Genomic DNA, 22,341 nt, shown 5'->3' with positions numbered 1-22,341 from the left:
ACGCCACATCACAGCCACTAATCCAGGCAAGAGTCCGCGGCTAGCACGTGCTTCCTCCAAAACATGTACCGAGAGCTACCGGCTAAGGAGCTGCTCACGCAAGCTCACAGCAGCGCACACGGCCCTTTATCAAGAGATCTAGATGTTCTTCGTTTCGACCCAGAATGATGTGGACTGAAGTTCTCGGGATGTCTCGCATACCCTCCGATGGTGAGGGGGTTGAATATTTACGCCTGTAACTGTGGGTTCTAGCTGAACGCTGTAGGTTTGGTGTTACCTCCTTCTTTGCTATCCGAGACGCCATGATCTTGTCCACCACTGCACCGTCTTCCTCACTGGGGTTCTCCTGGAACACAGGGCAGAATTTCACTCACTCAGAGGTAAGATTTTGATACGTCCACATATTTACGGAAAAGTACCCGGCCGGTCGATAGCACTGCTGAGATTCGAACCCGGATCCAAGCACTGGTGGGCTGGCGTAATACAGCCTTGCGTGTTTTCTGTTTCTCTACACTGTATGGACAAAAGTATTGGGACGCCCCTTCTAATGATTGAATTTGCATGTTTCAGCCACAGCAATTGCTAACAGACATATAATAGGTCCTAAATGTATGCAGCAACAGTTTAGGGAAGGTCCTTTCCTTGTTTCTGTGTCCTGCACAGAACCCTGACCTCACCCCACTCAACAGCTCTGGAATTAACCGGAACACCGACTGTCAATCAGTGCCCAGTCATACAAATGGGCACAAATTCCCATACACACGTCCCACAGCAACAGTGGCTGTTGTTCTAGCACTCTATTTTTTATGGAAACGTGACGTCCAAATACTTTTGGCCGTACAGTGTATATATATGTATATATTATCATTATTAAAAGAGCACTGAGGTGTGTGTTGAGTGTGTTGGGTGTTCAGTTTGCATGTTCTCACCACAAACAACTGCACCGCTGGCTCCTTGTGAGCGTTGATCTTCTTGGCTTTGGCGCTGACCTTCGCGTCGTCCTCGGACAGCCGTACTTCCTGCTCCTCGTCATACCGCTTCCTCTTTATCTGCCTGTTCGACCGCCGCTTCTACGCACAGACGGACCGAACACGTTAGAAAGAGCGAGGGCATCCAGTGAGCTGGTTTTAACACCGGTTAGTGACCACTGGTCGGTAGAACAGGACAGAGATGAGATAAACCAGTACTGATCTGGTCACTGTTGTCATCTTCGACTAAGATGATGTGGAAATACTGTATAAGCCAGGTTTACACTGGATCATGGTGCAGGCGCCGCCCAGTACTCCAAAAATCATCAGGCACAATGCAGTAACACACCCCAGGACGGGGTGCAATCCTTTTGCAGGACACACAGAGACACCCGGCCAGGCGATAGCACAGAGATTCGAACCCAGGTGGTTTAAAGTAATAGACCAGCGTGCCATCAGATTCATTTAAGAATACGTGGAGCGTTCTGGGCTCTCAGGTGGTCTGCTATTGGCCCCGTGATTGGCTGTGTACCTGTAGGGGGAGGGACAACACCTAAAACACGTTATTTTAGTAACTCGGGACCCACGCAGGGGTACTAGAGGATAACCACGTGATGCCATCCGTGCCCCTGTGAAGGTGCCTTAGCGAACAGGAACCTTGTTTCAGTCATTGTCCCTCCCCCTACAGGCACACAACCAATCACGTGTCTGTGTAGCCCCCTGGATGGCCAATTCAGGTGAAAAGAAGTGACACGGTGGCTGCCCGCGTGTCGGACGGGTCTCGTGACAGAATATTCTAAATAGTGAGCTTCAGAACCGATTCCTGAAAATCCTAAACAGCTGTACCTCTTTATTTGGTCATTTTGGACCGGATGCGAGTGTAGCTGGGTGAAACGGTTCGTCCGTGTGCATCTTTATATAATGCATACGTCACCAGATCAGAATAGCAGCAGAAGTACAGCGTGTCCGCCTGGCCTAAATATATCTCTGACCTAAATGTCAGCGTTAGTGCTAATAAAGTGACAGAAGATCTCAAGATGACCAAGAAAACCCTCCCCGGTGAGGTCACGGTGATGCCGTCGACTCTTCAGCACACGCGGGGAGAGGATTTCCCAAAACGGGTGCATGTTTAAGATAAACGAAGCTGCTTACCGAGTCGTCGGCCTTCGAGGGTCGCTGAGGCGGAGGTTCGTCGTCCGATTCGTCCGAGGATTCGGTCTTGCGTTTCTTTTTCTTGCCGAACTTGATGACTATTTTCCTGAGGGCGCAGAGAGGACAGAATTTTCAGTCTGCGTCGTACGCACACTCTCGGAGGGTGGAACGCTCCGAATATTGAGAGCAACAGCAGTTAATAACTTGATAAATTAATAGAATAAAAAAATGCTGATTATTTTTAGTACAGATCAGCCGTTCTACATTTAGTCCGCTGTTAAAATGTGATCACACTTGGGTTAGCAAACACCTGAGCCTCGGAACATTCGTACTGAAATGTTTTTACACAGCAGAGACTGCGCCCTCGCCCGGCCTACCAGGCAGAATGCGATGCCAAGAGGTCTAGACTGGCATAAAACAACATACCAGGAAGAGCCGAACAAAAGCGGATTAGAGATAAATCGTGGCCTCGGGCTTGGCGTGGGCGTGCGTTTCTTTATCCACTTCAGATTTCACACGCCGCGTTTCCTCCTGCGCGTGCACCGGAACCCGGGACGGTTCTAAAGCCGAACGCCCGGAGCTGTACGGTAACACGGCGCACCTCCGGCGAACCGTGCATGATTTACGACACAGTGGCCAGCAGGGATGCAAATTCGGCTAACCGGGTGTCATCGGTCTGGCGAATAAAAGGTAAACACACACACTCACAGTCGGAGCAGACGGTCGTCCCGAGTGGGTGTGGGTGTGGACCTGGGTCTGTCTGCACCTATTTTGGAAGCTATTCCAGACTGGAATTTGGATCAGGAACTGCTTTGGATCAGGTAAAGTCAGGGACGGAGTGATGGGATTGGCCGGATGCGTCCTAGGGCGCTCGGGTGGTGCAGCGGTCCGTCATGCTGGGTTCGAATCTTAGCTCTGCCGTCTACACGTTCACGACTGGCTCTGTCTGTGATAGACATCCACAGGTTAATAAGATGAAACTATATTTGTCCTGTGACCCCGTTCCAGATTTTTTGACACCGTCGGGGAACGATGAACGATGGCTGATCTATAGCGAGTGAAGAAGCTATAGGTTAAAACACAACGTGACTAAAAGCGAGTCACACACACGGGTGCTTGACGGACGTTACACCACCAAGACTCTCCTTTAGTCTGGCCAAACACCCACACAGACACGATTCTCAGTCTGAGGGACGAAGGGATTCCTAATAACCGCAGCAATGACACCCTCTGCTGGCTGGTCGAGGTGCTGCACAGAGATGGTGAATAATAGAGAGCAGTGCGTGACTCTCTGATCCGTGCGTGATACGGATCTCCGTATGAATCCGCCTGGTGTGTTAATCACGACCCTCGTCGGTGGGAATGGGATACGACTAACTAGGGAGGAAATGCAGAAATGGAAAACACACACACACACACACACACACACTCTGGATGAACCCTTTCACTTTTGGTAGTCAAATTCTCTGTCTGGCGCTCCTTCTCTTTCACGGTTAGGCTCGACTGATTCTTTCACTTTCTATCACTTAACACACACACACACTTTAAAAACGGTATTACACTGCAATAATCTCAGGGCTGCTTTGATTTGCAGGTTGCCAGGCAACCAGATGGCACTACACAGGCACAGTGTGGCGACGGCGACATCCTTCCCAGTACCGAATTTTTGCATGTTCTCCACACGCACACCCAGGCTTCACCCGGGCGGTTGGGTCTTCTCCGAGCTTTCAAGATCACAGCGGCAGGTGGATCCCTCGTGAATCCAAATAGAAATGCCCCAACACCCCCCTGGTCACCCATTAACCCGTAACCAATAACAACGATCCCAACGAATCACGTCCTGCAGCTGACGGCTGATATATCATTAACAGGAAAGGGCCTTCCCTAAACTAATTTCCATTATGACTGATGTGGATGAAACACATGAATCCCAGTATGCGAAGGGGCGTCCCAATACTTTTGACCCTATAGTGTATGATGGAGTGTCAGTGAGGCGCCTCTCACCCAATCTTGCTCTTCTGTTTGGATTTGGAGGACGAGACGATGCGGGCGCGCTTGCACCCCTTCTCCTTGGCCCTGGCTTTGGAGGAGCCGGCCCGGTGGAGGCGCGGCTGGGACGAGCTGGGGAAGCTCTCCGGGCTCATGACGCGCGGGATGTTCTTCTCGCCCCGCTCGCGCGCCCTGGCGATGGCCTCGGAGATGATGCGGTCGGCCTTCTGCTGCTTGTCCTCCAGAGACGAGGCCTCCATCTGCGGCGGCCGCTTGGGGACGCGCTTCTCCGTGGACGAGGAGTGCGAGGACGAGGAGGAGGACGAGGGGCTGCTCTTCATCGGCGGGCTGAGCAGCCTCGGCTGGCTGCTGGAACCATTAGTGTTCTTCGGAGGCTTGAGAAATAGAAAGAGGAAAAAAAGAGAATATTAATAATATTAGTAATCATAGGGCCAAAAGTATGTGGACACCCGACCGTTAATAGAGTGGCTCCCCCTTTCTTTACAGCTATAGAGATAACTATAAGATTTTGGAGTGTGGCTCTGGGGATTTGTGCCTATTCAGTCATAAGTGCATTTTTCCACACCAGGCACTAAAAATAATCCAATTCAACCCAAAGATGTTCAGTCCCAATTCAACCCAAACCCAAAGATATTCAGTCCCAATTCAACCCAAACCCAAAGATATTCAGTCCCAATTCAACCCAAACGTGTTCAGTCCCAATTCAACCCAAACGTGTTCAGTCCCAATTCAACCCAAACCCAAAGATGTTCAGTCCCAATTCAACCCAAACCCAAACGTGTTCAGTCCCAATTCAACTCAAACCCAAAGATGTTCAGTCCCAATTCAACCCAAACGTGTTCAGTCCCAATTCAACCCAAACGTGTTCAGTCCCAATTCAACCCAAACGTGTTCAGTCCCAATTCAACCCAAACGTGTTCAGTCCCAATTCAACCCAAACCCAAAGATGTTCAGTCCCAATTCAACCCAAACCCAAACGTGTTCAGTCCCAATTCAACTCAAACCCAAAGATGTTCAGTCCCAATTCAACCCAAACGTGTTCAGTCCCAATTCAACCCAAACCCAAACGTGTTCAGTCCCAATTCAACCCAAACCCAAACGTGTTCAGTCCCAATTCAACCCAAACGTGTTCAGTCCCAATTCAACCCAAACGTGTTCAGTCCCAATTCAACCCAAACCCAAACGTGTTCAGTCCCAATTCAACCCAAACCCAAACGTGTTCAGTCCAAATTCAACCCAAACCCAAACGTGTTCAGTCCCAATTCAACCCAAACCCAAACGTGTTCAGTCCCAATTCAACCCAAACCCAAACGTGTTCAGTCCAAATTCAACCCAAACCCAAAGATGTTCAGTCCCAATTCAACCCAAACCCAAACGTGTTCAGTCCCAATTCAACCCAAACCCAAACGTGTTCAGTCCCAATTCAACCCAAACCCAAAGATGTTCAGTCCCAATTCAACCCAAACGTGTTCAGTCCCAATTCAACCCAAACCCAAACGTGTTCAGTCCCAATTCAACCCAAACCCAAACGTGTTCAGTCCCGATTCCACCCAAACCCAAACGTGTTCAGTCCCGATTCAACCCAAACCCAAACGTGTTCAGTCCCAATTCAACCCAAACCCAAACGTGTTCAGTCCCAATTCAACCCAAACCCAAACGTGTTCAGTCCCAATTCAACCCAAACCCAAAGATGTTCAGTCCCAATTCAACCCAAAGATGTTCAGTCCCGATTCAACCCAAACCCAAAGATGTTCAGTCCCAATTCAACCCAAAGATGTTCAGTCCCAATTCAACCCAAACCCAAAGATGTTCAGTCCCAATTCAACTCAAACCCAAACGTGTTCAGTCCCAATTCAACCCAAACCCAAAGATGTTCAGTCCCAATTCAACCCAAAGATGTTCAGTCCCGATTCAACCCAAACCCAAAGATGTTCAGTCCCAATTCAACCCAAACCCAAAGATGTTCAGTCCCAATTCAACTCAAACCCAAACGTGTTCAGTCCCAATTCAACCCAAACCCAAAGATGTTCAGTCCCAATTCAACCCAAACCCAAACGTGTTCAGTCCCAATTCAACCCAAACCCAAAGATGTTCAGTCCCAATTCAACTCAAACCCAAACGTGTTCAGTCCCAATTCAACCCAAACCCAAAGATGTTCAGTCCCAATTCAACCCAAACCCAAAGATGTTCAGTCCCAATTCAACCCAAACCCAAAGATGTTCAGTCCCGATTCAACCCAAACCCAAAGATGTTCAGTCCCAATTCAACCCAAACCCAAACGTGTTCAGTCCCGATTCAACCCAAACCCAAAGATGTTCAGTCCCAATTCAACCCAAACCCAAACGTGTTCAGTCCCGATTCAACCCAAACCCAAAGATGTTCAGTCCCGATTCAACCCAAACCCAAAGATGTTCAGTCCCAATTCAACCCAAACCCAAAGGTGTTCAGTCCCAATTCAACCCAAACCCAAACGTGTTCAGTCCCAATTCAACCCAAACCCAAACGTGTTCAGTCCCAATTCAACCCAAACCCAAAGATGTTCAGTCCCAATTCAACCCAAACCCAAACGTGTTCAGTCCCAATTCAACCCAAACCCAAACGTGTTCAATCCCGATTCAACCCAAACCCAAAGATGTTCAGTCCCAATTCAACCCAAACCCAAACGTGTTCAGTCCCGATTCAACCCAAACCCAAAGATGTTCAGTCCCAATTCAACCCAAACCCAAACGTGTTCAGTCCCGATTCAACCCAAACCCAAAGATGTTCAGTCCCGATTCAACCCAAACCCAAAGATGTTCAGTCCCAATTCAACCCAAAGATGTTCAGTCCCGATTCAACCCAAACCCAAACGTGTTCAGTCCCAATTCAACCCAAACCCAAAGATGTTCAGTCCCGATTCAACCCAAACCCAAAGATGTTCAGTCCCAATTCAACCCAAACCCAAACGTGTTCAGTCCCGATTCAACCCAAACCCAAAGATGTTCAGTCCCAATTCAACCCAAACCCAAACGTGTTCAGTCCCGATTCAACCCAAACCCAAAGATGTTCAGTCCCGATTCAACCCAAACCCAAAGATGTTCAGTCCCAATTCAACCCAAACCCAAAGGTGTTCAGTCCCAATTCAACCCAAACCCAAACGTGTTCAGTCCCAATTCAACCCAAACCCAAACGTGTTCAGTCCCAATTCAACCCAAACCCAAAGATGTTCAGTCCCAATTCAACCCAAACCCAAACGTGTTCAGTCCCAATTCAACCCAAACCCAAAGATGTTCAGTCCCAATTCAACCCAAACCCAAAGATGTTCAGTCCCGATTCAACCCAAACCCAAAGATGTTCAGTCCCAATTCAACCCAAACCCAAAGGTGTTCAGTCCCAATTCAACCCAAACCCAAACGTGTTCAGTCCCAATTCAACCCAAACCCAAACGTGTTCAGTCCCAATTCAACCCAAACCCAAAGATGTTCAGTCCCAATTCAACCCAAACCCAAACGTGTTCAGTCCCGATTCAACCCAAACCCAAACGTGTTCAGTCCCGATTCAACCCAAACCCAAACGTGTTCAGTCCCGATTCAACCCAAACCCAAACGTGTTCAGTCCCGATTCAACCCAAACCCAAACGTGTTCAGTCCCAATTCAACCCAAACCCAAAGATGTTCAGTCCCAATTCAACCCAAACCCAAACGTGTTCAGTCCCAATTCAACTCAAACCCAAACGTGTTCAGTCCCAATTCAACCCAAACCCAAACGTGTTTAGTCCCAATTCAACCCAAACCCAAAGATGTTCAGTCCCAATTCAACCCAAACCCAAAGATGTTCAGTCCCAATTCAACCCAAACCCAAAGATGTTCAGTCCCAATTCAACCCAAAGATGTTCAGTCCCGATTCAACCCAAACCCAAACGTGTTCAGTCCCAATTCAACCCAAACCCAAAGATGTTCAGTCCCGATTCAACCCAAACCCAAAGATGTTCAGTCCCAATTCAACCCAAACCCAAACGTGTTCAGTCCCGATTCAACCCAAACCCAAACGTGTTCAGTCCCAATTCAACCCAAAGATGTTCAGTCCCGATTCAACCCAAACCCAAACGTGTTCAGTCCCAATTCAACCCAAACCCAAAGATGTTCAGTCCCAATTCAACCCAAAGATGTTCAGTCCCGATTCAACCCAAACCCAAACGTGTTCAGTCCCAATTCAACCCAAACCCAAAGATGTTCAGTCCCGATTCAACCCAAACCCAAAGATGTTCAGTCCCAATTCAACCCAAACCCAAACGTGTTCAGTCCCAATTCAACCCAAACCCAAAGATGTTCAGTCCCGATTCAACCCAAACCCAAAGATGTTCAGTCCCAATTCAACCCAAACCCAAAGATGTTCAGTCCCAATTCAACCCAAACCCAAAGATGTTCAGTCCCAATTCAACCCAAACGTGTTCAGTCCCGATTCAACTCAAACCCAAACGTGTTCAGTCCCAATTCAACCCAAACGTGTTCAGTCCCGATTCAACTCAAACCCAAACGTGTTCAGTCCCAATTCAACCCAAACCCAAAGATGTTCAGTCCCAATTCAACTCAAACCCAAACGTGTTCAGTCCCAATTCAACCCAAAGATGTTCAGTCCCAATTCAACTCAAACCCAAACGTGTTCAGTCCCAATTCAACCCAAACCCAAAGATGTTCAGTCCCAATTCAACCCAAACCCAAAGATGTTCAGTCCCAATTCAACCCAAAGATGTTCAGTCCCGATTCAACCCAAACCCAAACGTGTTCAGTCCCAATTCAACCCAAACCCAAACGTGTTCAGTCCCAATTCAACCCAAACCCAAAGATGTTCAGTCCCGATTCAACCCAAACCCAAAGATGTTCAGTCCCGATTCAACCCAAACCCAAACGTGTTCAGTCCCAATTCAACCCAAACCCAAAGATGTTCAGTCCCAATTCAACCCAAAGATGTTCAGTCCCGATTCAACCCAAACCCAAACGTGTTCAGTCCCAATTCAACCCAAACCCAAAGATGTTCAGTCCCGATTCAACCCAAACCCAAAGATGTTCAGTCCCAATTCAACCCAAACCCAAACGTGTTCAGTCCCAATTCAACCCAAACCCAAAGATGTTCAGTCCCGATTCAACCCAAACCCAAAGATGTTCAGTCCCAATTCAACCCAAACCCAAAGATGTTCAGTCCCAATTCAACTCAAACCCAAACGTGTTCAGTCCCAATTCAACCCAAACCCAAAGATGTTCAGTCCCAATTCAACCCAAACCCAAAGATGTTCAGTCCCAATTCAACTCAAACCCAAACGTGTTCAGTCCCAATTCAACCCAAACCCAAAGATGTTCAGTCCCAATTCAACCCAAACCCAAACGTGTTCAGTCCCGATTCAACCCAAACCCAAACGTGTTCAGTCCCAATTCAACCCAAACGTGTTCAGTCCCAATTCAACCCAAACCCAAACGTGTTCAGTCCCAATTCAACCCAAACCCAAACGTGTTCAGTCCCAATTCAACCCAAACCCAAACGTGTTCAGTCCCAATTCAACCCAAACGTGTTCAGTCCCAATTCAACCCAAACATATATTCCTGCCCCATCAGCCACCCCTGATTGCAGCACTGCCGGGTTTACCGTGTGTGACGCGTCATGCTTTTCCCTCCTATGAAGAACGACTGTAGGAGGAACGCGCTGTTCCCCTCGCTAATCGAACTGAGCCCGCGCCTGCCGTTAGTCGCTCTCGATCTTATCAGCAAAGCAAGGTCGGTGGCAATCAAGCGGCCTTCAGAAAGAGCACACGGCACCGGAACTCCTGCCACACGGACACCGGGGTGAGTCAGCTTAGCGGGCAAATTGGCACAGCGTGAAAACAAAGCGCGGTTCGACCTACGCTCACGTTTCTGGAACCTCTAGGTCCTGAACAGCAAAAAGCCGGTTTTGGTTCGAGTTACACCATCCTCATTCCTTCCCATCCAACGACAGGGAACCCTGTGCTGGTATGAGCACTGCCTGAGTTCTGGGGGTTCAAATCCCGGGCTGTGACTCACACATACAGAAGGTGCGTGGATTTACATGAACCTAGACATTACAGCCACACATCAGTGCGCTCTCAGTGCAGATCCCGAGGTCTTAAAATAACTAAAACAAAAGCCACAAACATAAAGGAGAAGTTGAAATGAGTTATTCATGCATTGACGAATGCTTTCTAAAACGATTTACGTACATGGAAAATACACTATGTGGTCAAAAGTATTTGGACGCCTGAATGTGAGCTTGTTGGACGTCCAGTTTTAAACTTCGACGCTCTTCTGAGAAGCTTCTCACAACACTGTACAGTAGAATTGAAGAATGCCCGAGTGTGGGAATTTGTGCCAGACATTTGTACGGCTGGGCGCTGATGGATCAGTCGATATTCCGGTTCATGCCAGAGCTGTTGAATGGGGCTGAGGTCAGGACTGGAGTTTCTTCATTTGTGCACAGGGGATCAGTCATACTGGAACATGCTGAGAAAGGGCCTTCCCTAAACTGTTGCTGCAAAATTGGAAGCATCTATACACCTGTTCGCGATAGCAATAATCAGAAGGGGTGTCCCAATACTTTTGTCCATATAGTGCATAATGTCAGTCATCTAAATAATGCTGCTTTGGCCTGGTCTCTGAAAACACAGGGTGCAAGGCAGGAGCACCCTAAATAAATATAGGGTGCCAATCCGTGGCAAAGCGCCACGGATTTGCCACGGCAAAGCGCATCCCCCCCCCCCCCCCCCCAAGACACAGCCTTCACGTCTGCGCAGACGGCTGAAGGGCAGCTGTAGCCTAGCGGTTAAGGTACTGGACAAGTAATCAAAAATTCGCTGGTTCAAGCCCCACTGTTGGGCCCTCAGCAAGGCCCTCAATTGCTCAGACAGTAAACTGTCACAATGCTGTAAGTCGTTTTGGATAACAGCGTCCGCTAAATGCCGAAAATGTAAACGTAGTAACACCCAGTGGCTGGATTTGTTGTACGTACGTTTGACGCTCACCTTCATCAAGGAAAAGGACAGACAGACGGCGTGTTAGACAATCCAGCATTAATAATACAGTCTGCGGCGTGGCCCGGCCTGCAACAGGATCGTAACGTGAATTATACATGACGTACAGCAGGAGCGCGCAGGGAACACGCGTCCCGGGCCGAGCACGCGTCCCGGCCTCGTTAGGGCGAAGGGAATTGTCTAGAAGCGGCGAAACAAAAGAGAGGGGGAGGAAGGGAAAATAAACAGTAATTTATGTGCTGGATAAACACGGCCGCCATTATGTAGGTCACGTGAGAGAGCGAGCAAGAGAGAGAGAGAGAGAGAGAGAGAGTTTATATGCATGGCTGCCTTCGAGTGGAATATTCCCGCTAATCCATTTTACGAGGGAAGGGGGGATGAAACAGCAGGAATGAAAGGGTAAAGCCGGAAATTAGGAGATGTGGAGCGGAGGGAGGAAGACGAACGGGCGATACGAGGGACAGAAAATGCAGCAAACTGGAAGAAGCACTGCAGCCGTGTAATACGTCTATAAATAACTGAAATTACAGGCTGCCAGCACTGCAGTGATTTCAATCTCTTATAGCCTGTTTGTGCTGCAAGAGCTTATGAAAACCTGCGCAGATAATACAAAATAAATAAATAAATAAATAACATGCACACACACACACAATTTGCTTTCGGTCGGTGCTTCCACCTACTATTATCGTACCCAAATAATGCATAATGCGACGAGCGTTACGATAACGAACCCCCACCGAAAATGCTGAGCTTCATCACCTTGTAGAAAAAGGTCGCTCACTCCTGAGCAAAGCAGAACACAAAGCGGGACGCGGACGCCATCATATCCATGCAGATCCACACGTGCAGAGGTAAACGCGCAGCCCGAGTCCATCCTGTCACCATCCAGCTTCATCGATCCTCATTTTTTATTAATATAAACAATATAAGCAAACGTAAATGACAGACGCTCCTGCTCGGATTAGAACCTCCGAACGCGTCTGTAAGCGGAGCCGGCGCTGCACACTGAGGTGAGGGTGCGTTTCAAATCCATAGGACTTAAAAAGCAGTTTGCCAATCAGACCGCGACTCCTTTGTTGGTTAGTCATCGTCATCCGTAATCGATTTACATCAAGACTTAAACGGCCGGGGAAACTACAAGCGTGGAGCATTTCTTGGATTTGTTTACAGCTCAGTAGGTGGATCGGTTGGGCATGAGGGGTCAGGGTTCCTGCAGTGCAGTATTTATCTCTGTGAACTGGATGATTAAGGAATTTATGATTTATTTATAGGGGCGTCACGACTCCTGAACGTCCAAGAGCTTTCGATTTAGCTAGATAAACAGTAAAACAATAAATAAATAAAAACACACTTTAAAATAAGGTTCCGGTGGCAGGAAAAACATGTGGAACATGCTCACAGTGCGAGGTGTTATAAACTCAAAGTCCAGAGTGTTTTTAACATCCTTGAAATCTCCACGTGTCCACAAATCTCACTGAGCTGAGCTGTGTTTGGTTTGGTCTGGCAATCCATCTAAACGTGCGGTAGATGCGTCACCGCGATGATGACTTAACGAAACAAGAAGGAAGAAAACGAGCAAACTGGTGCATGTATTTGATCTCAGTCCAGAGATCCATTCGTGATGTATAAACATTATCAGGTAATCTAACCTCTGGGCAGATGGAGCCACTGTTGGGCCCCTAAGCAAGGCCCATAACCCTCCATTTCTTGCACTGGGGCTACTGGAATAAAGATGTAAATGATCAACCAGTTGTTGGGAACATTTCAATTCATTTCCTGCGCCTGATGTTTGAGCTTTAGATTTGAAACGCACCCTCACCTCGTCCGCATACGGAGCTTCTGACCCAAACATGAAAAACTGATGTGCTTGCAGGATTGAATAACGAATGCTGGAACTGTAACTCATCAAAATCACAAACGCCAAAGCCGCTCTGCGTCCGTTTGAAGCCTGGAGCCAGACCGCACGTTAATCTCTGCACGTGTTGTTTTGTATCGTGTCCCAGTATGAAGGAGGAAATTCTAATGATCATCTACAGTATAATAATGTCATTAATGACGTCACGGGGAGAGTTAATATCCGGGCGGCGCCTTTATTCACGATCAGCATGTTTAGTCAGCGATTCCGTATAAAATCTACATTCTGGAGACTGAACCAGCTGACTGTTCATCACTGCTACGTTCACTACCGTACACTGTTTTTAATGAAATAAAGCATAAATACTGTAAGTATCGGTGATGTGCACATTTGCAGCCCTAAGATGAAAGGAGTAGTGATTCCGGGGACAGTCCCATGCTCAATTAGAAAGGATGAAATGCTTTGTATTAGCTCTCTAGACGGATGAATGATGAAATAAAATAAGCTCATGTAGGAAGAGAGATAAAGTTAGTATATTACAGTACTAATTTAGCGCCCGACTTAGCCTAAATCCTTACTAAATCTTAAGTAAAGACCGCAAATGAACATGAATGAATGGGCTGCTTGTTATTTAAAGGGGAAAAAAAAAAGCAGTTTTATTTGTTGGGACGAGCCACCGAAACGTTTTATGTTCTATTATTACAGGGTGCATAATAAGAGTCCTCAGAAGGGGCAACCTGACACACACACACACACACATACATGTACAGGCATGCGGCTTAAAAGATAAAAAGGCCGTAATTCTTGGTTAAATGATGAATAGAGGGAAACAAAGCTGAAAAGACAGAGATGCTTCATCGCAAATCACACTACTGTGCTGATTCGTTCTGGTAGGACACAGGCGACACCCGACAACCCTAATACACACTACGTTTACATTTTTGTCATTTAGCAGACACCTTTATCCAGAGTGACTTACAGTACTGTAACAGTATACTGTCTAAGCAATTGAGGGTTAAGGGTCCAACAGTGGCAACCTGACAGTGGTGGGGTTTGAACCAGCGACCTTAACCACTAGGCTACAGCTGCCCCTAAAACATCGTAGTGCATTACAGTGTTGCTGTCCCAGATCTGCCCTACTAAAATGAAAACAATAGGAGGGTGGCACGGTGGCTCGGTGGGTTTCACCATCGCCTCACAGCAAGAAGGTCCTGGGTTAAGTCCTCAGGTGGGGTGGTCCGGATCCTTTCTGTGTGGAGTTGTTTGCATGTTCTCCCCGTGTCTGTGTGGGTTTCCTCCCACAGTACAAAGACGTGCAAGTGAGGTGAACTGGAGATACAATATTGTCAATGACAAGCAGTAACTACCTGTCCTGCCATGAATAAACCAAAGTGTGTCAAACATGACGATACAATCCTAATAAACACATAAACATATAAATAAATATAACTTAAAGGAAAAACCAGCTTTATTTGCGATGACTAGCCACGTTATTATGACCTGAAAGGTTTTATACTGCGTGTTCCTATTATTACAGGGTGCATATTAATAATAGGAGTCCTCACCAGGGGACAAAACACACACACACACACACACACACACACACACACACACACACACACACACACACACACACACACTGTGTAAAAGCATGTCAGACCCTCGAATGAATGGTTTCCAACACAAACACGACACCAAAGGCCTTAAAACTGACCCATAATGAGAAAAAAAACAGCAAACGGAGCGAATCTGTGTTTCGGTCGTGGATTAAAAAAAATAAAAGGCTAAAATGCTAAACAGAAAGACACTGGCTGTGTTCCAAACGGCAAACTGGCGTCCTAATGAGTGCGCTTTCTTGGTCACTAGATTGCTCAGTGTGTCAAATATGTGACCAGAACTGTATAGATGGGCTGAATTGGGGACGCGACCCTGGTCAGGCACGGGAGGGTGGGGGGTGGGGGGTGGGGGGGGTTTTGAAAACTACGCGGACGATAACCCGGCACCCCGAGGCCTGAGGATGCTAATGCTATTGTGCTAGCGCTAATGCTAACGCTCGGTGCGGCTTATGCTAATGCTAATGCTAACGCTAACGCTAATGCTAACGAGTCGCGAGGCGCCATGCTAACCCGCCAAAGGGACAGTTAGCGCAAGATGGCGGGCTGCAAAACGAGCCGAGCCGCTCGTCCGTCGTTCTTTCCCTCGTATCCCGGTCGCTCAAGCACTCACCCGTCCTCTGGGTCTCTTCGGCGCCGACATATCGTCCGATTCCCGGTTAATTCCCCGTCTTTCGTTAGGTCTTGTCCTTCCGCCGGGTTTTGTCTCGCTCCGTCTCGCTCACTCTCTCTCTCCCTGACTATCTCAATGTCTCTCGACCGCTCTCCCTCTCTCTCTCCCCTTGGCTATGCCAATGTCTCTCGACCATACACGTTCTCTCCTTTAATATCTCGATGTCTCTCGACCACTCTCCCTCCCTCTCTCACTCACTTTCACGTCTTTCTCTTCTGACCGGCCAAAAAACGCGAGAAGCGAGAAACGGAGGAATAACGCCGTCACAGACATCCACCGATCTGTCATTCTGTCCCCGCTCCCTCAGTCCAGCAGGCTTTCTTTTCTATACGTGTCTTCTGTGTCTCATAACCACCACGGCCTGTACTGTACTGTATTTTCCTCTTCCTCCTCTCACATGTCGGAAGAATCGCTGCTCCTGTTTTACACTCACACACACTCACACACACCAGCGGAAAAACGACTTGATCCGAACTCACACTCGTCTCCCCGGTTCGGTTCGGTTCTTTCTCTCGGTGCGGAGCGGAGCAGAACCGCATCAACACGCATCAGCAGGAATATTAGAGATGTCGTTAAAAAATTCCCATCTCTCTCTCTCTCTCTCTCTCTCACTCTCTCGCTCTCTCTCTCTCTCTCTCACAATCAGACGGGAAACCAGCAGAGGGGGCTACTACCAGTTACACCAGCTCACAAACTAAACCAGCACGTACTGGTGGCACCACCGGATCCAAACTGCCCGGTCAAGCTTTAACCAACCTGTCACACCTGGCTAGGCTGGTCACTTCCATGAACTTCTCAGACCCCAAATTGAAGACATCAGGCCAATTTCCCTCGGGAAATTAAAACATTTAATCTATCTATTAAAAAGAAGGACATCAGACTGCAAAAAGGAGGGCATTATTAAATATATATATATCTATCTATCTATCTATCTATCTATCTATCTCTCTATCTATCTATCTATCTATCTATCTATCTATCTATCTATCTATCTATCAAAAAGGGGAGCATCAGACCCCCAAAAAGAGGGCATCAGACTCCAAAAAGGAGGGCATTATACCCCAAAAGAAAGGGCATCACACCCCAAGAAGGAGGGTATCAGACCCAAAAAAGGAGATCAGTCCTCAAAAGGAGAACATCAGACCCCAAAAAGTAAAACGCCAGACCCCAAAAAGGGGTCACTAATTTCCCTCAGAATAAATGAAGTATCTATCTATGAAAAAGGGGGACATCAGACCCCCTCAGACCACAAGAAGGAGGGCATCAGACCCCAAAGGGAGGGGCATTAGACCCCCTCAGACCGCAAAAAGGAAAACGTCAGACCCCAAAAAAGGAGGGCATCAGACCCCTCCTGATTTTTATCCAGGCTTGGGGACTAGCCATCATGTCTGTGTAGTCACCCGACCGGACAATAGCTGTATGTATAATCCAGGAAGCACAATACATGCCACAGATGCCAAGAGAAATGCCAATGTGTGCCTCATATTTATGAATCACATGCAATGCACGGTCAAATTTAAAGAGTCAACATATTTTTTACTTCCTTCTTTCAATTAAGAAGAACGCAATAAATGAGCAGCTGAGACGCGATCAATACTGTCCAAAGGTTAGCAGTTCTAATGTAATGGTTTAATGGTCATAAGAAGAAACGCTGTGGTCAGTCAGTCCTTAAATGGCATTAGAATTCTCAACACCGCCGAATCAATAATATAAGTTGCTGTAAGTGAGCTGTAGATCCACCAGAATGCAATAAACCTTTTATTAAAAATAAAAAATCAGATATTTTTGTCTCCACATTGATGTAAAATGATTAAAATTCCACGACTGGGATGACCTGCATGTCTCATACAAGTGTATATAAAGCTTTGAGTATAAAAACATATATATTTAGGTTATAGATGTACATCAGCGTGAACAAAAAGCTATTATTGTGCCAAGTGCTTCACATCAAAAGCATGAATTAGCGCTGGAGTGCCAACCTTCGACCGTTCATCAGATGTATTCATTCATTCATTATTAATAAGTGCTTAATCCCGATCCCGGCTGTAATCAATCCCAAACTGAGCCGGGAACACTGATAGGAACACAGCATGGATGGAACATCACACCTAGTGAAAATATAGAGTAGCCGATACACATGCTGGCATGTTTATGAAAGACAGAACAGTGGAAGATTGGAACCTAGGTCCCTATGACTCTGGAGCTGTGCAGCACCCACACCACCCTCCGTGCCACCTTGCTGTCCTGCTCAGGGAGACACTTGTGGCTTAACGGCAAATCAGATCCATTGGGATCCAGGATAAAGAAATGACTATTTTTCATCGACCGTGTCATCCTGGTCAGGGTCGTGGTGGGTCCGGTTCCACAAGTACCCTGGACAGAGACAACCAGTCAAACGTAGCAGGGGTTTGGTCAATGCCCTGTTAATTTTCTGCATAGAAGCACGAGACGGAAGTCAGTGTGTGGCAGTGTGTGTGAGGGTGCGGGTGCTAGTCCTTTTCAAGTGACAAAAGAAATGCAAAAGGGAACCGGAAATGACTAGATTGGAACAAAAATACCCCAAAATTCCAAAAAAATCTTAGCAAATAGTCACCAAGTAGTGAGGACGCGGGGTATGTTTCTTTATGACCTGCTTGTATGCCACATATGCCCAGAGAAATGCCAGTGTATGCCCTTTATTCATGACTCACATGTAATACACAGTCAAATTCCTTCAATATACAATAAATTAACAATAAATAAATAAGTAAACAAATAGGTCGAGCAAACAGGAGAAGAAAACAAAGCTGGCGTAGAGAGCTGAAGGAACTGCGGCGTGGCAGCGAGGGCGAGGGCGAGGGGGGATACGGACACACGCTGACGCCGTCACGTGGCCCTAATGGCTCCGGTTTCATAGCAACCGAATAATTAATATGCAAATGAAGTAGCGGTCACTGCGAGGGGAGGAGCCTAGAGTCCAAGGGGGCGGAGCTCTAACATGAATCCAACATAACATGAGTCTGAGCAGAGCACAACTGCACTATACATGCTGTTATATACAATATATACTATTCTATTATTAATGTAGTTATTTTCAAGTAATAAAGGAAGAGTATGTGGCGTCCTGGTGTGTTTTAGAAGCAGAACAACATTAAATTTGAGTAAATACAGAAGTGAGTGCAGAAGATGGTGGAGCATCAGTGCAGCACGTCCTCTAAACTCAAACCTTCAACTTTTAGACTTTCAAAGATCTGAACGTGCATGTGCAATACATGAAACACATTTAAATAAGTGCAAAATGTAAAATTGCGGTGGAATTTCCACTTGCCCGGCAGCACAGGCCAGCAGAGCGTCGTTATTGTTTATTCTGTGACATTCTGATTCATCCCAAAGGTGTATAAGGGGTTGAGGTCAGAGCTCTGGAGTCCCTGCATATAAAACTCATCAATGTGGGACGTTACGGATCTCACTTTGTACACACGAGCGCAGTCGGTTACTTAATTGTTGCCACCAATATTGTAGTCATAGATTAGGAGGAGTGTACTAAGAGCACAGTAGAGTAAACCCTCTGTTTCGAGGGTGGGTCAGAGGGTGGAGTGATTGTGTACCTGATTTTTGTGTTAATATTGCTCCGTTTTAAACCCTGGACGTCTGGAATTAAGCGTAACAGTAGCGGCGACCTCACCTGTGATGCTAAAAAGCAGCAAACGATTAAAATGAAAGGACACTAAAATGAAAATAATACGAAGAGTGGAACCCGTCCTGTCTCGCCTCGCTCTGTATGCTAGCTGTTCTCCTTTATAAAATGAGAATTTTTTTCTTTCATTAAGAATAGCAATTTTTAAAAACCTTTATAAGCATTTTATTACATATAAACAGCTGTAGGACTTGATACGTAGGCTGGCTTGTTAGTGGTAAGAGAGACGGGTGTCGGAGGCTCGTGGGCTGGAGGATTAGACTAACTTTGTTGAAACGGAGCTGGTTTGTATTTACAGGTCTTGCTGGACTCTTGGCACATGCCTCACTATAAAAGAAATAAAAACAATATTTGTAGCAACAACTTGCGTGACCTGCATTCTCAGCCCTGACCTCAACCACTTTATACACCTTTGGGATGAATCGGAATGTCAGCTTGGAGCCTGATCCCTGGTTCAAGCCCCACCAGCACAGAGTTGCCACTGTTGGGCCCCTGATCGAGGCCCTTTACCCTAAATGCTTGCACGGTGCTCGTTTACAATCACACATCGCTTTGAATAAGAGTGTCTGCTAAACACTGGGAATGTAAATGCAGATGTAAATGCTGTAGCCAGGATCAGGGTAGCGTTAGTGAACTGGAAATGTTAATTTTGTGTGCAGACCGTCCACGACTCACTGGATTTGGGTGGAACCCTTTATGGTCAGCCTGCACTCTTTGGGTTCAAATCTCAGATCAGCTACCGGTCGGCTGCAGACGGTGCAGGAGACAAAATCATTCACTAGTCCGCAAGGTGGGAAAAGACGGGACTAAAAAATGGGGCGGGGTCTTCGAGGCTGTGTAAGTAGCTCGAGGCGCCTGTACAGAATTGGAGAAACGTGGAGATCAGAGCGTGACTCTCCGTGAGCGTGACCGACCTCACACACCGATCCACCAGAGTACGGGCGAATAAGAAGGGGTCGGTAGAGCGTTTATGTGTCGGAGGGAGGGCGTGGCAGTAGAATATACCCTCCTCGTACACCATCGGGGTCTCCAGCAGAGGAAGAGGAACTGGGTACGACTAAACTGGGAGAAAACTTGAGAAAATGCAGAAACAAAACAGTAAAAAAGAGAAAACCCAGCACGCGGATCCTATAACCTAATATACAGTGTATCACAGAAGTGAGTACACCCCTCACATTTCTGCAAATATTTCATTATATCTTTTCATGGGACAACACTATAGACATGAAACTTGGATATAACTTAGAGTAGTCAGTGTACAACTTGTATAGCAGTGTAGATTTACTGTCTTCTGAAAATAACTCAACACACAGCCATTAATGTCTAAATAGCTGCAACATAAGTGAGTACACCCCACAGTGAACATGTCCAAATTGTGCCCAAATGTGTCGTTGTCCCTCCCTGGTGTCATGTGTCAAGGTCCCAGGTGGAAATGGGGAGCAGAGCTGTTAAATTTGGTGTTTTGGGTACAATTCTCTCATACTGGCCACTGGATATTCGACATGGCACCTCATTGCAAAGAACTCTCTGAGGATGTGAGAAATAGAATTGTTGCTCTCCACAAAGATGGCCTGGGCTTTAAGAAGATTGCTAACACCCTGAAACTGAGCTACAGCATGGTGGCCAAGGTCATACAGCGGTTTTCCAGGACAGGTTCCACTCGGAACAGGCTTCGCCAGGGTCGACCGAAGAAGTTGAGTCCACGTGTTTGGCGTCATATCCAGAGGTTGGCTTTAAAAAATAGACACATGAGTGCTGCCAGCATTGCTGCAGAGGTTGAAGACGTGGGAGGTCAGCCTGTCAATGCTCAGACCATACGCCGCACACTGCATCAACTCAGTCTGCATGGTCGTCATCCCAGAAGGAAGCTGATGCACAAGAAAGCCAGCAAACAGTTTGCTGAAGACAAGCAGTCCAAGAACATGGATTACTGGAATGCCCTGTGGTCTGACGAGACCAAGATAAGCTTGTTTGGCTCAGATGGTGTCCAGCATGTGTGGCGGCGCCCTGGTGAGAAGTACCAAGACAACTGTATCTTGCCTACAGTCAAGCATGGTGGCGGTAGCATCATGGTCTTGGGCTGCATGAGTGTTGCTGGCACTGGGGAGCTGCAGTTCATTGAGGGAAACATGAATTCCAACATGTACTGTGACATTCTGAAACAGAGCATGGTCCCCTCCCTTCGAAAACTGGGCCTCATGGCAGTTTTCCAACAGGATAACGAGCCCAAACACAACCTCCAAGATGACAACTGCCTTGCTGAGGAAGCTGAAGGTAAAGGTGATGGACTAAACCCAATTGAGCACCTGTGGCGCATCCTCAAGTGGAAGGTGGAGGAGTTCAAGGTGTCTAACATCCACCAGCTCCGTGATGTCATCATGGAGGAGTGGAAGAGGATTCCAGTAGCGACCTGTGCAGCTCTGGTGAATTCCATGCCCAGGAGAGTTAAGGCAGTGATAATAATGGTGGTCACACAAAATATTGACACTTTGGGAACAATTTGGACATGTTCACTGTGGGGTGTACTCACTTATGTTGCCAGCCATTTAGACATTAATGGCTGTGTGTTGAGTTATTTTCAGAAGACAGTAAATCTACACTGCTATACAAGTTGTACACTCACTACTCTAAGTTATATCCAAGTTTCATGTCTATAGTGTCGTCCCATGAAAAGATATAATAAAATATTTGCAGAAATGTGAGGGGTGTACTCACTTTTGTGATACACTGTAGATTAGCGGCGCGGCCCGCAGGAGAAGGATTAGGATCCGTAATTAGCACCGGAGCTTCAGGCTACTGAGAGGAGGCAGGAGGAGAGAGAGAGAAGGAGACGAGGGCAGCGTGATTAATGAAACAGGACAGGATGTGTAGCAGCACGTCCTGAACACATTAAGCACGGCGGCAGCTATTAATGACCTGCACAGTCTGGAGCGTTCGCACCCGGAGCCCCCCAGCGAGCCCCTTCCAGCGGGCGGGCGCACACACGGACCGGAGCGTCGGCCGGTTTCCCCCCGACAGAGCGTTTCTAAAAACTAAAGCACTGTGCCAACAGGCACAGCCTCACCCTCACCACACTCCTACTTTACTACAGCAGGAATTCTTGTGCAACCGGAAGCAAGCACTAGAACACTAGGACTCAGATTTGTGCTCTGCTATCAGCCGGTCGGGCGCTTGTCCTCTCCAGCATGTTGCCTGCATTAACCCTGGAGTGAACAGAAAGGTGTTGACGTGTATAAAAGCATTAAATATGAAGCTTTGTTTATTTTCGTGCACTGAAACAAGAAGACATCCGTTCCCAGTAGAGGTCGTTACGTTCCTCTCGCTTCAGCAGATCAGCGACACCAGGGGCGTTTTTAATTTTTGCATAAAAACGCGCTGC

At 47.2% G+C, this 22,341-nt stretch overlaps 1 protein-coding gene across 11 annotated transcripts in view; it reads right to left on the bottom strand.

Moving 5' to 3' along the window:
• The window catches only part of chd9 (chromodomain helicase DNA binding protein 9), a 55,218-nt gene that overhangs the window by 19,707 nt on the left and 13,170 nt on the right, over positions 1-22,341 (bottom strand). For 9 of the 11 annotated variants that reach the window (XM_062989445.1, XM_062989446.1, XM_062989440.1 and 6 more), the window contains 4 exons: positions 4,125-4,504; positions 2,121-2,226; positions 930-1,070; positions 278-346 (listed from right to left, as the gene is read on the bottom strand). In XM_062989445.1, the coding sequence (XP_062845515.1) occupies positions 278-346; positions 930-1,070; positions 2,121-2,226; positions 4,125-4,504 (696 nt within the window). Of the gene's footprint in view, positions 1-277; positions 347-929; positions 1,071-2,120; positions 2,227-4,124; positions 4,505-15,226; positions 15,789-22,341 lie in introns of those variants that run through there. The other 2 variants (XM_062989451.1, XM_062989444.1) reach the window with 2 other exon arrangements.

This window comes from Trichomycterus rosablanca, chromosome 27 (genome assembly GCF_030014385.1).
Source record: "Trichomycterus rosablanca isolate fTriRos1 chromosome 27, fTriRos1.hap1, whole genome shotgun sequence".
In the NCBI taxonomy this organism is placed as follows: domain Eukaryota; kingdom Metazoa; phylum Chordata; class Actinopteri; order Siluriformes; family Trichomycteridae; genus Trichomycterus; species Trichomycterus rosablanca.
The sequence above is the reverse complement of the archived record's forward strand: the minus strand, read 5'-3'. Positions and strand labels throughout refer to the sequence as shown.